Source organism: Malassezia globosa (assembly GCF_000181695.2).
Source record: "Malassezia globosa CBS 7966 chromosome Unknown mgl_sf_1.1, whole genome shotgun sequence".
NCBI lineage: Eukaryota > Fungi > Basidiomycota > Malasseziomycetes > Malasseziales > Malasseziaceae > Malassezia > Malassezia globosa.
This window is the reverse complement of record NW_001849874.1, coordinates 1,389,876-1,406,286: the sequence shown is the minus strand read 5'-3', so window position 1 is coordinate 1,406,286 and position 16,411 is coordinate 1,389,876. Positions and strand designations below refer to the sequence as shown.

General features: G+C 56.7%; 6 protein-coding genes across 6 annotated transcripts; 3 read left to right on the top strand and 3 right to left on the bottom strand.

The window, feature by feature from the left end:
• Nucleotides 1–43: 43 nt before the first annotated feature.
• MGL_0635 (uncharacterized protein) lies at nucleotides 44–3,301 on the bottom strand (the record flags this gene model as incomplete). The annotated part of the gene is made up of 1 exon (XM_001732808.1): nucleotides 44–3,301. The coding sequence occupies one exon, from the start codon at nucleotides 3,299–3,301 to the stop codon at nucleotides 44–46; it is 3,258 nt and encodes a 1,085-aa protein (XP_001732860.1).
• Nucleotides 3,302–3,473: 172 nt separating this feature from the next.
• Nucleotides 3,474–4,439, bottom strand: MGL_0634 (uncharacterized protein; the record flags this gene model as incomplete). Its single annotated transcript, XM_001732807.1, has 1 exon — nucleotides 3,474–4,439. The coding sequence occupies one exon, from the start codon at nucleotides 4,437–4,439 to the stop codon at nucleotides 3,474–3,476; it is 966 nt and encodes a 321-aa protein (XP_001732859.1).
• Nucleotides 4,440–5,907: 1,468 nt separating this feature from the next.
• MGL_0633 (uncharacterized protein) lies at nucleotides 5,908–7,143 on the top strand (the record flags this gene model as incomplete). Its single annotated transcript, XM_001732806.1, has 1 exon — nucleotides 5,908–7,143. The coding sequence occupies one exon, from the start codon at nucleotides 5,908–5,910 to the stop codon at nucleotides 7,141–7,143; it is 1,236 nt and encodes a 411-aa protein (XP_001732858.1).
• Nucleotides 7,144–7,660: 517 nt separating this feature from the next.
• Nucleotides 7,661–10,408, top strand: MGL_0632 (uncharacterized protein; the record flags this gene model as incomplete). The annotated part of the gene is made up of 1 exon (XM_001732805.1): nucleotides 7,661–10,408. The coding sequence occupies one exon, from the start codon at nucleotides 7,661–7,663 to the stop codon at nucleotides 10,406–10,408; it is 2,748 nt and encodes a 915-aa protein (XP_001732857.1).
• A 1,134-nt stretch (nucleotides 10,409–11,542) lies between these two features.
• On the bottom strand, nucleotides 11,543–13,021 carry MGL_0631 (uncharacterized protein; the record flags this gene model as incomplete). The annotated part of the gene is made up of 1 exon (XM_001732804.1): nucleotides 11,543–13,021. One exon carries the CDS (start codon nucleotides 13,019–13,021, stop codon nucleotides 11,543–11,545), a length of 1,479 nt encoding a protein of 492 aa, XP_001732856.1.
• A 1,535-nt stretch (nucleotides 13,022–14,556) lies between these two features.
• MGL_0630 (uncharacterized protein) lies at nucleotides 14,557–16,233 on the top strand (the record flags this gene model as incomplete). Its single annotated transcript, XM_001732803.1, has 1 exon — nucleotides 14,557–16,233. One exon carries the CDS (start codon nucleotides 14,557–14,559, stop codon nucleotides 16,231–16,233), a length of 1,677 nt encoding a protein of 558 aa, XP_001732855.1.
• Between the last annotated feature and the right edge of the window lie 178 nt (nucleotides 16,234–16,411).

Below are 16,411 nucleotides of genomic sequence, written 5' to 3'. Positions count from 1 at the left end.
AAAGGGGGGAGGGGGCATTCCTCTGCACGTGGTGATGTCGAGCTCATGCCTTACGCGGACCTCGACCAAGCCAGCGACTTGCGACGTTCCGGAGTCGCTTCCCTTTGCTCTCGTGCGGGTGTACAGAGGGTAGCGGAGGCGACGTCGTCTGTGGTGTGGCTGACTTGGACGGGGGTTCTGGCGCCACAGGTGATGCAGATAGAGAAGTTGTGCGCGGCGAAGAAGGAGCAGCGTACGTCGGCGCAGGTTGGCGCGCGGGAAGAGGAGCACGTGGGCGAGATGGATGCGTGGGCTGTGCGGCCGACTTTCTGTCATACAAGCCGGCCTTGCTTGATGGCGGATGATCCTCTGACATGCGCGGCTCGCGGCGTGTATGCATGTGGGTGTGGGTCTGGGGACGTACAGACGAAGAGACGCCTGGCAGCCCATGTGGTGGCGTTGGTAACGGTGACGTGTTGGGGGCAGGGGATGCTGTAGTAGACGCTGACGCGGAAGCAGGTGCTGAGCCTGGCGCTGATGTGGACGTCGATGCACGCGCAGAAGGAGCGTGAGCGCCGCTGGCTGAACGGCGCTGAGCGCTGTGAACAGATGCCTGGACAGCATCGGACGCAGCGACGGCCCACGCAGGCGGCGGCTCCAGCTTGTGGGCAATGATGTTGCGCAACACACGCATCCAGTCTCGCATAGATTCTTCCGTATCGGCAAACAGGTAGATTTTCTCCCCATCACGGAACGACAGGCAGAAGGAGCGCGGGACGTTGTACGAGTCGTCGGGATGGGAGGTCGTGGGCCCACACTCGTCCACCGAGACTGCCTGGACGAGATCGATGCGTGTGGTGGGGCGTTTCGTGACTTCGTTGTAGCATACTAGGTTGAGACCAATGATGCGCATGGGACGACGGCGCCATGAGATACAGTCGCCCCCAAGCTGCGTCAGAACGCCATGGTACGAGGTCATCGTTTGATGCCAGGAGACCGAGTCCATGCCCTGAGCTGCCTCCTGCATATTTCCTGGCAGCGACGGCTCCAACGCCAGAGGCAGTGGCGGCAGGTAAAACAAACGGATGCGTAGCATGCCACGGACCAGCCTACCAGCAGGGGCGCCGGTGCTGCTTCCAGCACCATGGCCGCGGCGCATAATCGTAGCACGCGAGTCCGTGTCCACTTGGACGGGCAGATGCATCGCAAAGCACCTGCCGTAGCACTGGTGGCGCACATCACGCAGGGTAAAGTGGATCTGGCCAAGCTCGTTCGACCGCGGGAACGTGAACGGCTTGTCGCCCAGGACGGAGCCCGACCCTTTGAATCGACGTGCCGTGGCATCCCTCGTACCGCCCAGGTGCCGGCTGAGAAAGCGACCCACACTGGTGCGAGGCTCGGACGACGACGGAAGCCCGCCCATTTCCATCGGCACTTCCACCACATTGCTATCGCCATCTAGCATCAGCGTCACGGTCAGAGCAAAGTCGGGGCTTTCCAACAACTCAAACTCCTGGTCAATCGGCGACGCGCCGTCCTCGGGACGGAGCAGCGGCACAGAGACGGTCTTGACGCGGTGAATGCCATTGTCCAGCACACAGTACACGCTCGCTTCGTCTTGGGCATAAATGGTCGTGGGCGTGAACGAGTCAATCGCAAAAAAGATACGCCCCGCCGTATACATGCCATTCGCATCAGGTATGCTGTGTGGCATGGGCTTCCCTTGCTGCGCTGCAAGCGCCGACACCTCATTCGGTTTCTGCACGCGTTTCCACGCTCGATGGGCTCCTGGCTCCGTCGCTGCCTGGCGCGGTGCATCCACAAAGACGCCGCGCTCGCGGATTTTGTACTTTTGGTCACTCTCACGCACGATGCGCTGCAGTTCTCTTTCCATCAAGAAACTGAATGCCGTGGGAGGTGCCCCTGGCGATGGTGTAGAAGACGAGGCGTGTTCGTCGTCCGCCTCTTGTGTGATCTGTGTGGCTCGGCTGGATCGTTGGTCGTAAAGATCGCTGGGGCCATGCTCTCTGCCTTGGTCAGACGCCCCAGCCAAATGCGCACCAGCGTCTGCGTCAACGGCCTCAGGACCGCCATCAGCGTGACTGGCGTCGCCAAACCATGTCGCTTGCCTCGCGAGATCGTTCGAGAGGTTCGTGGGCACCTGTCCCCCATCGTCAGCCGCTGGCGCGAGATGCGCAAAGTCGCGCAGATCCAACTGAAACTTGGTCAGAGGGCTGTCCAGAGCAGAAACTTGGTGGCGCGCTGGCGCAGATGCGGACGCAGATGTGGATGCTGTGGTAGCTCCTGTGGCAGCCGGCGCACCAGCAGCCAACGTCTGGTGCGGCCGTCCCTTGGCCGCTGAAGTACTGTCCGCTAACGTGGGCTTGTATTCTGCACTCGGTTCTGGAGTATTTGTGCTTTCTGTCTTGGTGACATTCACCGCTGGACCATCTCTCGGAGCGCGTGGTCGCTCTTTGACGGGCGACTGCACGGAGATTCTTGACAAGCGAGGCACCTCTTTGGTAGGAAGGACCGTCGCTTTCGGCACATTGGACCGTCGAGATGTCAATCCAGGTGATGGTGCTTCTGCTGCTACACGCTGATGGCCCTTTGCGGGTGGCAAGGCATCTTTGCGTGGCAGATCGACTGGCTCGGCTCGTGGGGATGTATCTGTGCGTGGCGAATTCACAGACGACCGAGGCAGTGCGTCTGACAACACACTTGTCATAGGGGGGCGAGCAGCCTCGACAGATGATCGTACATCATGGTGCTTGGACACGCGGGCTCGTGCACCCATACCACGCAAGTTGGTCTTGAGCGGCGGAGCAGGCGTGCTGTGCCCAAGTGCGGTATCAGGCATAACACGAGATCCAGTACCAAAGCCGGCACTAGTCCCAGGGTCAGGATGAGGGTAGAAACCTAAGCCGGTAGCGGTGTTAGAGCCCGGGCCAGCAGCAGCGGCAGCACCAGAGCTACGGTCAAGGCGAGTGCTGGTGCCGGTGCGCGGCGTCGGCGATGACTCAGACGTAGATGCAGTGGCCACAGGCGCCAAAGACGAGTCCTTCCACACACCTGTCTTTCTTTGCTCAACGCGCGCGCGGATTTGATCACGCGAGATATGTGGCTGCACAACCGTTCGCGCAGGCATCTCTTTGGCGCGTTTCGGCGGCTCTGGCTCATCTGCGGCATCTGGAAGCAGGCCATCGAATGTGATGGGGCTCCAGCTGGGCAAAGTAGGCAGATCCACGGACAAGAGCTGGGGTGACGAGGACTTTGGCATCCTGGGTATATCGTCTGTCTTGGTAGGCACAATGCGCCGCATCGTCGAGCTGCGGGCCATGCCGGTGCCTGCATCATTGGCCACATCTTCATGCAACAGTCGATCGACCTCGTCTTCTTCGAACTCATGTGTCACAGACTCTTCCTGAGCAAGAAGAGCATCCACGTCGTTTGCTTCCTCCGCCCCTTTCTCGCCATCGGGTTCGGCGCCAGATTCATCCTGCTTCATATCCTCTTCGTTCAGAGACCGTGTTTTGTGGATGGTACGACATGGAAGTATTCACACCTTCAGGCACCGGCTCCCGGTCATTGGCCTTCGAAACTGTCTGCTCAGGCTCTGCATTGAGCTGTTCTCCCTCGTTTGGAGCACGTTCATCTAGCTTGATATGAAGCGCGTTTTCGTCGTCGCCTGCGAGCAAGAACTTGTCCAGATCAGCACGGTCCAGAAGAGGTTCCCGCGATATGGACTCGTTCGTCGTCGTCAAGAAATCGTCCGGGACACGAGCTGGTCGTTCAGACGCAGAGGACTGATCAAGCACGGGCGTCACTACACTCGTGAACAGACCGTCTGGGAAGATTTCGTTCGTTCGAGGCGTCGGCAAGGAGTCATAGACCGATGTCATGTCAGGTGCTTTTTTCGTGGGCGACGACCGCGTCGTCCCTACCACATGCACACGACTCGCTGTGGGCATGTTCGTAGGCCTCTGAGCATCCTGCTCACTTGCCTCGTCGGGCTGATGCAGCGACGTATCACGAGAAGGCGCAGCTCGCTCCGAAGCGTGTCTTGTAGCGGAGACGTGCGCAGGTGCTGACACACGTGCGCTTGGCTCGGACGTAGCGTTTGTGAATGCAGCTGCGTCTGCTACGGAGCTTGCATCAGGGCGTGCACCAGTGGTAGTGGTTCCCGTACGCATGCCTGGATCTTCCTGTGTGGTATTTTCGTCACGGATGTATGCGGACAAAGACACGTCTTCATGCACCCATTGCGAGCCCATACCAACTGATGGATTCCCCAGGAATGCAGTGATGGGTGGTGCCAGGTTCGTACGCGATGGCGCGTGCGATAAGGCTGGATTCTGCAGCAAACTATGCGATGTGTCGACCATCGAGTCTTCACCAGGCTTGTACTGCTCAAGCACGTCATTAATCGCAATCCGATCTGATGTAGCGAGCGATGGCATGGTAGGAGCGTGGGAATGTGGGTGAGTGTGTGCGTGAGTGTGTGCGTGTGCGTCTGCACGCGCGGGTGCGAGGCGTGAAGAACCATTCGTCCGCATCGGTGCACGCTCGAAAGGCGTACTACCATGCTGGACGTCAGCGGCCGATCGTTCGCTAACACGCTTCAACGTCTGGGTCTCTTTGGGTACAGAAATGCCCAATCCGAGCCCAGGGATATGCGAGTCAGCCAGCGCAGGCCTCACGCGCGATTCCGGCGCGTGCTGCACGGGCCTACTCATATCTGGAACACAGTAGCTGCAATAGCGACGGCGCCTCTTATCTGTCTCAGCGCGTGTTGTGTTGCACCCAGTCCGTCTCCTGGTCGAGGCCGCAGCACAGATACTAACCCACCCACTGAATGGAGGTGTAGCCACTCCAACCAAACATCACGCAGCCGAAACAGAGCTGCCGCCCTCCGCCCACCCCTCAGGCTGGCCCAACCAACAATCACGAACGCGCGCGTCGCCACCGCGCGCGCATGTGTATCACGTGATCCAAAGCCGTCGTCGTCATGGTGTTCTTCTTCACACGCACAGACTGCGAGCTCAGCGAAAGCGCGACCAGGTTGGCATCCTAGACACACTATGGGGTGGCGGCTGCGGCGGCCCGATCGTAGCACTGTGCGCGATCTGTATGCATGCCTAAGTCGTCCACACCGATGGAACAAGCTCCTTCACACAGTTGTCATTGGTGGCGGACATGCTGGTGTTGAGGCAGCAGCTGCCTCGGCGCGGACAGGTGCCTCGACAATTCTTCTGACGACGTCCGCCGCCACCGTTGGCGAAATGAGCTGCAACCCAAGTATCGGCGGCATAGGTAAAGGCACACTGACGCGAGAATTGGATGCGCTTGGTGGTCTGGGCGGCTTGGCTGCTGACCATGCGGCGATCCAGTTTCGCATGCTCAATCGATCCAAAGGTCCAGCCGTGCACGGGCCGCGTGCTCAGATGGATCGGTACCTGTACAAGACGCACATCCAACGCTTGCTCCGTGAGACACCCAATCTGACGATCCAAGAAGGTCATGTACACGGCGTGGACGTGCAGTGGGATCGTGAGGCCACGGCAGACGGCGCCCTCGGCCGCATCACAGGTGTGCTCCTCGCTTCAGGTGAGCGGCTTCCCTGTGAGCAAATCGTGCTCTGTACAGGGACGTTTCTAGCCGCGACCATCCTGCTGGGCAAGGAGCGTCGACAAGCGGGACGTATGCTTCCCTTACCCAGTGACGGCGTCGAGCCAAGCACCGAGTCCTTGAGCATGTCTCTTGCACGCGCTGGCTTTCAGCTGCGCCGGCTCAAAACAGGCACGCCACCGCGTATCGATGCAAACTCCGTCTCGCTAGGCCCGAGATACCCCGGGCGATGCGTCGTCGTCGTCGTCACACGTCGCGCGCTCGCCTGCACTGCAAGTGCTTTCTGGCGATACAGACCCCATGGCGTTCTCGTTCCTGCATCCCCATGGCCCGCCCATCGATGCGCAAACTCAGTTGTATTGCTTCGGCACCCGCACGACGCCAGCCACGCATGTCATTGTACATCAAGAGGTGCAGGGAGATGACTACGAAATGACCAAGTATACAGGCCCACGATACTGTCCGTCGCTCGAGGTCAAAGTTCTTCGCTTTGCGCACAAAGAATCGCATCCTGTCTGGCTTGAGCCCGAAGGCTTGACGACAACGCCTCAACGCGATGGCCATGTTTTGTATCCGAATGGCTTGTCTTGCTCGCTGTCACCCGATGCACAGACACGCATGGTGCGCACGATCCCTGGCCTCGAGCACGCAGTGCTTTTGCGTCCTGGCTATGCCGTCGAGTACGACCACGTTGATCCTCGAGAGCTCCTACCGACGCTCGAGACACGCCGAATCCGCGGTCTTGCCATGGCCGGCCAGATCAACGGCACAACCGGGTATGAGGAAGCGGGTGTCCAGGGCGTTCTTGCCGGCCTGAATGCGGGTCTTCGCGCACAAAAGCGCCGTGAACTCACAGTCTCGCGAAGCGATGGCTTTGTGGGCGTCATGCTCGATGATCTTCGTCTTCAGGGCGTCATGGAACCGTACCGCATGTTTACGTCACGCTCCGAGTATCGCTTGTCCCTGCGCGCTGACAATGCAGACCTGCGACTGACGCCTCTTGTTCACGCAGTGAGCCCAGAGTCGATCACGGACACTCGACTTGCTGCCCTGGAGCGTGTGCGTGCTGATCTAGACTTTGGGATGCAGTGTCTCGCGCGAACCAAAATGACCTCGCGCGCTTGGGCCTCGCATGGATTCCAGGCCGCTGACGATGTGCGCACGCTTAGCGCTCTCGATATGATGCACCGTCCACATGCGCGTATCCAGGACTTGATTCCCTTTGTGCCAGAGCTTCGTGGGCTGCATCCACACACGCTAGAGCGACTTGCAACGCAGGCCTCCTACATGCCTCTACTTGAACGCCAAGCCTCCGATATTGAAGCATTCCAACGCGATGAAGCACTTGCTCTCCCCGTTGACATGGCGTTTGCGGAATTGCAGGGCGTCAGCGACGAGATGAAAGAACGCTTCTCTTGTGTAAAGCCACGTACTCTTGGCGAAGCGAAGCGCATCGCCGGATGCACTCCTGCTGCCTATGCCGTGCTATGGCGTCACGCCGTCATGGCCTCGAAAACTCCCACTGCCCCCCGTTAGCTTTGTCAAATAGTCTTCTTTCCTACCCTTTGTGCTGCTAGACCAGCTAACTTCTGTCACATGGTACACACAATCTTGATCGCGTACATCGCCACGCCTTGGCCCGCTCCTCACCGACTTTCACCTCCTACAACTATGACCACATCCCTCTCGTGTCTCTGGCTCGACTCCCAGGTCGTTTCCTCCACACTTGTCATGGATCATGCTGCCTGTGCGCGCCTCCACTTGAGCCAAGGAACCAACCCGAATAGGTAGTAGGAGAGGTAGATATATGGCTGCCATTTTGGCTGGCGTGTGAGGCGAGTTGCATCTCAACGAGACGCCCTCACGTTGCCGCTAGATTCCCGCCAAAACAAGAATGGCAGCCGCGTCAGCTTCGGCTCAGCGCACGAGGCGCGCCGAGGTAGAGCAAGCCAAGCGCACGCCTCTCACATACACGCCACAGAAACGCCATGTCCTCTATGAGCTTTGCCTGCTGTTGTTCTGCATCGCGCTCCTGGCCACGCCCACCTTGTACATGCATTACCGCCTGCCAGCTCCGCGCGCAGTGACGTCCGTCGATGCACCCAAGCCACAGGGTCCAGCCAGCGATGCTTGGTATCGCGAGTACTTCGCTCACACGCTTAACAGTCAAGAAGCGGCGACATATCATCCGTCGCTCCTAGAGTCGCATACCTTCGATGGTCCCCTGCACTCGTACTTTAGTGAAGCCAATGCGATGCTGACCATGCAATACCTCTCCGAGGATGTCGGGTTCCGTGTTGTCGGAACGCAGCAGCATATCGACGCGGAAGTGTGGCTGGAAGAGGTCCTGCGCCGCTTCGAAGGCACACATGCCACTGGCACCAACTACTCGACGCAGGTCGAGGTATTTCGCCAGCAGAGTGACGGAGCCCACCGCTTCGACATATTGGGCTTCCCGGTATGGAAGCAGTACTACGGTATGAGCAATTTGATCGTGCGTATCTCCGACGGCACGGAAGAAAGCAAGGCCAACTCGCTGCTCGTGAACGCCCATTTGGACAGCACGCTTCCGTCTCCGGGCGCAGCCGATGATGCTGCTGGCGTCTCGATCATGATGGAAGCTCTGCGTGTGCTTACGCTGCGCGGTGCGCCTCGTGTTCGACATGGACTTGTGCTCCTGTTCAACAACGGCGAAGAGTCGCTGCAGGACGCATCGCACTTGTACATGACGCAGGAAGTCATCACCAGGCCGACGGTCAGAGCAGTCGTAAACCTCGAGGGCTGCGGCGTATCGGGACCGACGCTTTTGTTCCAGGCAACCGATCCCGCTTTGATCGAGGCGTTCCGCCATGTGCCACATCCCTTCGGCACAGTGCTTGCGAGCGACGTGTTTTCGTCCGGCATCATCATGAGCGACACAGACTTCCGCCAGTTCCAGCACTACGGCCATGGTCTCCCCGGCCTCGATATGGCCATTGTCGGCTCATCCTACCTGTATCACACCCGGCGCGATGTGCCCAAGTACATGGAGCGCGGGGTCGTGCAGCACTTGGGTGAAAATGCCTTCTCTCTCATCGAGTCTCTCTGCCTCAGTGAGTCGTCACCGCTGCCAACCATCCGGCCATGGCCGTACGAGACGAAGCGGATCCTACCGATCTACTTCTCCATCTTTGGCTCATTCCTTGTGCTGATATCGCCGTACCTGTTCAAAAATCTGATCACAACGCTGTCTGTTCTCGTCAACTTTATGCTGAGCTCCATCAACACAACGGAGCGTCGCGTGCGTTTCATCCACATGTCGATGCTTTCGACAATTGGCGTCGCGCTGTCGTACGTGGCCGCCATCGTAGCCGCTAATGCTGTCGCATTCTTCCTCCGCTCCGTCGGCTCGCCCCTCTCCTGGTTCCAGCATGAGTTTCATGCCCTCCTCGCTTTTGCGCCTCCTGCTATCGCTGCCATTGTCGGTGTCCAGCTCTTTGTGCACTCGCTCGCAGAGCGCACGCGCCGTCCATACCTTGAATACACGTCGTTCACGGGCGCTACTGTCTTTTATACGCTGCTTCTGCTGCTCATGAACTTCTACGGGCTCGGCTCGGCGCATGTCATGTTCATCGCGACCCTCTCATACTATGTGCCCGTCCTCATCAACGACTTGAGCCTCATTGGACTCAAGCGCATTGGCGAGGGCGTGAACCCCGATGCGCGCATGCACTTGGCAACTTACTTTGTGCACCTGATTTTGCCCTGCACGTTCGGCACCGAAGGCATCGTCGCATTCCTCGACCTCCTCGTCCCCCTCATGGGCCGCATGGGTACCGACGCGCCTGCGGATCACGTGATAGCATCCCTCGTCGCCGCTCTTGTGACACTCGTCGGTGGGTTTGTCCCGGCGCTGTGCCATCGGTATGGGCGTGCATTCATGCAAAAGGCCATCTATGCTTTGCTGGCTGTTTCCTGCATCACGACGGCGCTTTTTGCCGCGAAGGGCGCGAACGTCTTTGACGACAAGCACCCACGTCGGCTGTTTCTCCACCATGTGGAGAACGTCACCAGTGGCGAGTGGCATCTCTCCTACTCGGTGCTCGACGCAGGCGCCAAAAATCCACAGATGGATGCGGCCATCTTGCGCACGGCCCTAGGATCAGAACCGAATGCCACGCTTAGCTGGGACGACGCCCCAGCCGCGGCACCAGACATGGACATTCTCTTCCCTCTGACGCACTTTATTGGCGTGACGCGTGTGACACTTCCACGCTCGGCAGAACGCGACGAGCTCTCGCTCGATGGCAACCGCTGGTCAAATGTGCGGCTCACGTGTGAAGACACGCACTATGACGTGCAGAATCAGACACGTCATGTCATCATGCGCCTTGAGCATCCGCAGCTCGCTTGGTCCACGGTGTCATTCGATGCAGACCTGGTCGACTGGGACTTCCCTGAGCCACCGCCCATGGGCATGCAGCGACACCACATGAAGGACGTGTCGCGCTTGGGATCCGACGTATTTGAAATGCGGCTCGTTATGCGTGTCGCTCCCGAGGACATGGCCGCAGCGGAGCCTGTACCAGAGACACTCCTCCGTTCGCCGCCAATGCACGAAGCTATGCCAGTCCCCAGAGGACACATCCCAATGCACTTCTCCGGCATAGACTCATTCGGGATGTATCCTCATCACAAAAACGTCAGTATGGACCGCTTGTCCATGCGAACGCTTGCAGCTCTTGACGATGAACTCCAGCGCGACTTTCCCGAAGTTGATGCCATGCTTCTCTCCATTGTTGGTGGTGTTGCTGTTTGTTAGTCCAACACGGTTACCAGCGGGCTTTTAATCAGCGTTCACGAAGTGTGCTGTTGATGGTAAATGGAAAAGGACAAATCCCTGAATCCGTTATGGGCGGTAGAGTCGATTGGTGCTTATTTGCAAACGATAGTGCCGACATCAAAAAGTCTTGCAGTGCACTGCGGATGTTTCCTTCACCCGCGGATGCGACTGGCGCTGGCTCTACATAGTCAATCCGTAGGCTCAGCACCCATTGCTCAAATACATCCGCATCACATGCATCGAGTGACGTATCGCGTGGCAAGAGCCGCCGTGCATCGCGTTCGCGTGACTCTAGTTTCGCAGTCGAGCGACCACCAGCAATGGCCGATGCGAGCCACGAGTACGGTGACTCAAAGACTGCATAGTGTGCTCCCATGTTGGCATCGGTGGTGCTGGGCTCTGGCGACATGGCGCGGGAGAATTGAGCATCAGTCGAGTCTCCGTGACTGGACATCACTTTGTGCCAGCCGAGCACGACATCTATGCATGCAGTGCAGGCGTGCGGCGGCTGGCTGTTGGTGTGCTTGTCAAGAGATGCAAGCATTTCGGATTGCGCGTGCTCTAAGCGTGCAATGATTGCTTCATCAGTGACGTATGGCTGTGTGTGTAAGTACGCGCGATACAATAGCAGGCCGACATAGCCTGCGCAAACACGTACCATGCTAACACCCAAGACAGACTGCGTCGCCGGCTTCAAAAGGCCTAGAACTCGGGCGAAACAGATGGTATGCAGCATGCCTCTTAGCACATTCGGAGCATCGCTTCGAGAAATCGACTGAGAAAAAAGAAAGAATGTGAGAATTTGTGCCCCACATTCAAAACAAGCTTCTCACATACCAACTCGTACGTAAAGATGGGTATCCGGGACGCTGCCTGCATCGTCGAGGTCGAAGCAGCAACTTGCTGTGATTGACGTGATATGTCTCCACACAATTGACTATCACACGGCCAGTGGTGATTGGTTACAGTGAGCATGCCCTCCATTGTTGTCGTAGCTATGGGTAATGTGCGTGGCGGGTGCAAAAGTGAAGTCTCTACTGAATGGACATGGTAGCAGCGAGGGATCAAAGTTGGCATCAAAAGATCGTGCCTGCTGATGTAGGCGAACTTGATTCATGTCGTTGGGCAATCGCGCGGCATAGAATGTGCTGCATCCGCATTCTCTGCCGGGGGAGTGAAACGGACGCGACTCTCGTAAAAGGCAAGTAGGGCCTGCGGACAGCGCTTCTTCGCGACACTAACTGGATGAAGATATGTCCCGTGTGGAAACTGGAGAAGAGCATGCAGTTCTGCATCTTGGCGGCGCAATGTGAGTACCCGAACACGCACTGCATCCCAGTCACCAGACTCCTCCTTCTCCGGCTCCTGTGTCTGATCGACGAATTTCTTCTTTTCACCTTTGGGTGCCGGTGTAAATGACATAGAACTTGACGACGACGCCCAGTCTTTCGCATACGTATTAGAGTGCTTTTTGGCAAGAGAAGGATCGTCTGAATCCAAGCGAGGCCTTTTGCTCTCTAAGATCGCAGTTGCATGCTTCGCAGGGTCATCAGACGCGGTCTTTGGAACAAGATTTGAGAGTGAGGGTGTTAGAGTCACTGGTGAGCAAAAACTGTTTGCATTCGTTACAGGATTCCCATAAGCTGGCAACTTTCTCGTCACCAATAGATTCCCAGGCGGTGGCTCACTAGCGGCCCGTGGCTTGGCTGCAGACACAGGTTCAGTCGTGTCAACACCAAATTGCTCTTGGAATTCGCGTTCGATAGAAGCATTCTCGGGTATAGATTGGATGATCGACGAATCCACAGCATGAGAGTCGCCTTTATTACGAAGGAATTGAGAAGACACGGGTTCAGAAGACATAGGCGCAGTCAGTAGAGGTGTGGTACCTGAATTCAACGACGATTCTGGAGCTGTGGGATGCGGTGAGGACCTTCGGCTCGACGTCGGAGATTCTCGATCCAAGTTCGATTGGGTGCTTCGGTGAATCTGAATACGCTTGCCAGATAGAGGATGATCGACCACATGCGGTTCTGACCCAGTGCACATCTTTGACACGCTGTTCTGAAAATGAGCTACTTGGGTTGTACCATATGCACGCGGTTGTGAATCGGTAGCTGATAACGTGGACTCTCCCTCTGCGTTGACAGTTTGAGATTCTCGCACTGAATTCGGCGCTACGCTCAGCGATGTATTTGTTGTAGCTGTGAGAGTCGGTCGTGCCACCGGCTCTAACTCTGACCCTGTGACATTCGAAGGAGTATCAGCTGCTGCCACGCGAGAGCTAGGATCGACTGTCTCGGCCTTAGTGGGAGGGTGATCGACACCATGCAGAGCTTGGTTCCTTTTAGTTGCTTCGACGTATTCTCTGGCAGCTGCGTGATCAGCTCCTCGTTTCTCTCGCCAATATCTGTACACAAGCTCGTCTGCATCAACGGCATTTTCCTCAGGTTCCCAACTAAATGCTGCGCCATCCGTCGCATCCTGCCACTGAATCAAATACTCGACACGATCCTGCCCTGCATTGTATCTGTGCAAGACAATAGCTTCCACAGCAGCATCCTCCAGCTCACTTTCATTGTCATCATTCATACCTGGCTAAACAGGTGACGTTTAGTGTTCAAGCCTGCGGTTCAGTGAGCGCTGATTGGACCGTACAGGTCACACAGAGGCTTGATTTATTATTTTAATTCTAAGCTTGTTCGTGAGTACGTTGTGCTCCACACGATTTTTTTTGATCATGGGTCGAAGATCAACAGGAGAGCCGACAAGCAGAGCGGATGACGTGAATGCACAGCTGCGTGCCCTCGAAGCTCAGTTTTATAGTCAATTTGATGTACCAGGACCATTGAGAGAAGTGGAAAACCAGGACAGGGATCGAAGAAAGAAGCACAAAGAGGAGGGTGATGATAATAGTGCCAGTGACGACGATCGACAGGACTCGTTATCACTGATCGATAATGCCGAGAGTATCATGGAGGGTCAAACATCTGAGGATGAGGAGGATAATTATGATAAAATGAATGAAGACAATGATGAATTTGACGATGATGAAAATCTCTTGGAATCAGCGCAGTCGACAGAGTGCTCAGCATCGGCCCTGCAAACGTCATCGCGCCGCGTGCCGGAGACAGTGGTATTTACTGATCCAAGTGCACACGCATCCTATACCCAGCCCACGAAGACAGTTCGGAAGCAATTCATGGTATGTGTTTTTTTTTTTTTTTTTTGCTGCCCAGTGACACGAACTTATGCTATAGTCGTCGAAAATTGAGGATCTCCGCAAAGATCCCACCACACGAACCACGTCCAAGAACGCGCGCGATGGTGACGCTGATGATAATAACGACCAGCAACAGATTGCGAATGATCGGAAACTCTCTGAACTGTTATCAACGACACTGTTTGCCCCTGGCTCCGAGCATGCATCTGACAAGAAACGCAAGCTAACTACGACAACGAACGAAACACTCTCGCGAGTGCTTGAGCTTTCACAAGCTGATCATCCAGGCGCTTTAGCCACCGGTACGGGATGGGCCAAAAAGAAGCTAAAATCTCGTGAACTAGGCAAAATGCCAGCGCGGATCCGCTCAGGCATACGAAGAGCGGCGGGAGAGAAGCGTGATCGCGAAATCCAAACGCAGAAAGAGCTAGGTCTATGGAATCCCAAGCTGCACAAGCAATCGCTGATGACACGGGGCTCTGAGACAGAGCGCGGGTCTCGGGCTGTGCAGCCCAAGAAGCGCCAGCGCGGTATAGGCTCTGGTGTAGGCAAATTCCGTGGAGGTGCGTTGCACCTTAGCGATGCGGATATCCAGCGGATCCGAGGCCCGCAGCGCCGTACATGAGCTCCTTTCGACTCACAAGGGTCTGTGGCTCGTGTGTTCGCATGTGTGTAGCAGCGTGAACAAGGTACATTTTATTTTGGTCCGAAGACACACGTCAGTTCACCTGGGCGTTGCACACACGTCAACGTAGAATGTGGCCATGGCCCAAGCGCAATGAACACGTGACATACTGGAGTTCAGGCACTGGCCAGGGTAGATGATAGCTGAGCAGTCATTTCGAGCACGCCAACGATCGGTCGTCATAAGCCTACCTAGTTGCGTTTAGTGTGTCAGTAGACGATGGACGTGGCTCGTGAACAAGAGGCCGATCGAGAGATATGGGACGAAGAGGACAACACATTTGACGGCTGGGACGATGAAGGTGCCGTGCCGACGCGGGCGCTGTTTCCCGGTGATGAAGACCGGACGTTCTCAAGTGCTGACGAAGCACTTGAGCACGCCAAGAGCCAGGGTTGTGACTTGCGTGCGCTTGTGAAACGATTGCAGCTTGACTCTTGGCAATTGATTCGTCTAATCAACTATATCAGGCGGCCGACGACGAGTCCGCGGCCGACGCCCGAGTCGATCATGTCTCTCACGGGACATGAGGCGTTTCTGACGGACGACGGCGAAATGCAGCCGGTGCCTGGCTACGAGCAAGATGGGCTGCTACAGCTGGACTTGACAGAAGAAACGGAGCGGATGGATCCGAATGTCGAGCTCGCGATGCTCCGTGCGGCGTATGATGAGCTTCGACATCAGTACGCGGAGCGCTTGGGTATCACAGCGGCGACGGCCCAAGCGTCCGCGCGTGCGTCGGTGCCGGTGCCAGCTGCATCGCCTGTCGATGCGCACTACTTTGAAAGCTATGCTGGGCAAGATATCCATCAGACCATGATTGGCGATACGGTGCGCACACTTTCATATGCCAAGTTCCTGCTGTCCCCGGAGAATGCACACTTGATCCAGGGCAAGACGATCATGGACGTAGGCTGTGGCTCGGGGATTTTGAGTCTGTTTTGCGCACGTGCAGGTGCGAAGCATGTGCTGGCGATTGATGCCAGTGACGTTGCGGACCGAGCGAGTGCGAATGTGGAAGAGAATGGATTCGGGCATGTTGTGCGTGTGTTCAAGGGGAAGATTGAAGCACTCGATGACGACTTGCGGGCATGGGCAGGTCAAGTCGACTTGCTTGTAAGTGAGTGGATGGGCTACTTCTTGCTGTATGAGTCGATGCTGCCGTCGGTCTTGTATGCACGCGATCGATACCTGCGTCGTGAGGGTATTTTGGCTCCGTCGCACTGCCGTATGCTCCTAGCTGCAGCCACAGACTGCAGTGCACTTTGTGAGCGAACGCGATTCTGGCGCAACGTATATGGCTTCCGCATGCCAAGCATGACGCGCGGCCTCACGAGCGATGCAGCGACCGAGGATGTCGAAAAGGAAGCGATCGTGAGTGATGCCGCGACGATCTATGATCTGCCATTAGAGACGCTACCAGCGGAGCAGCCGGAGTTTGCCGCACCATTCTCGCTCACGATCCAAAAGTCCTGCACGGTGCATGGCTTTGTGTCGTGGTTCGACACGTGGTTCACACCAGCGCCACGTGTACCGACGAGCGAGCTCCCACCTGTCACGACAGCCCCCGTCCAAGAGCGGGATGTATTTGGTCTCGACATGCAAGGCTCTCAGGTCGTGCCTGCCGTGTTGACGACATCGTGTCCTGGCGAGACTGTGTCGTTTACGACGTCGCCTTTCGGCAAGCCAACACACTGGAAGCAGACGATTTTCTTGCTCAAGACGCCGATCGAGGTCGACGCTGGCTCTTGTTTGCAGGGCGAGATCCATGTGTATGCGTCGAAGAGCAATGCACGTGAGCTGGACGTGGACATTCACTATGCCGTGGATGAGCACAAGCGACCCGCTGGTGAGAAGCGTGTCTCTACGCGTATGATGCAGGCGTATTGTGTCCGCTAGGCTTGTCGTGATGGCTGGGGCTATTGCGTATGGAAATCTAAGCTCTTTTCCTTATCTACGCACACATGCACACATACATTTTCACTCTCACTCTCTCCGACTCTTACTCACTCTCACTTTTTTTTTTATCATCCATCATAGTCAGTGGTAGTAATAGAAGCAGCAGCAGCAGCAGCAG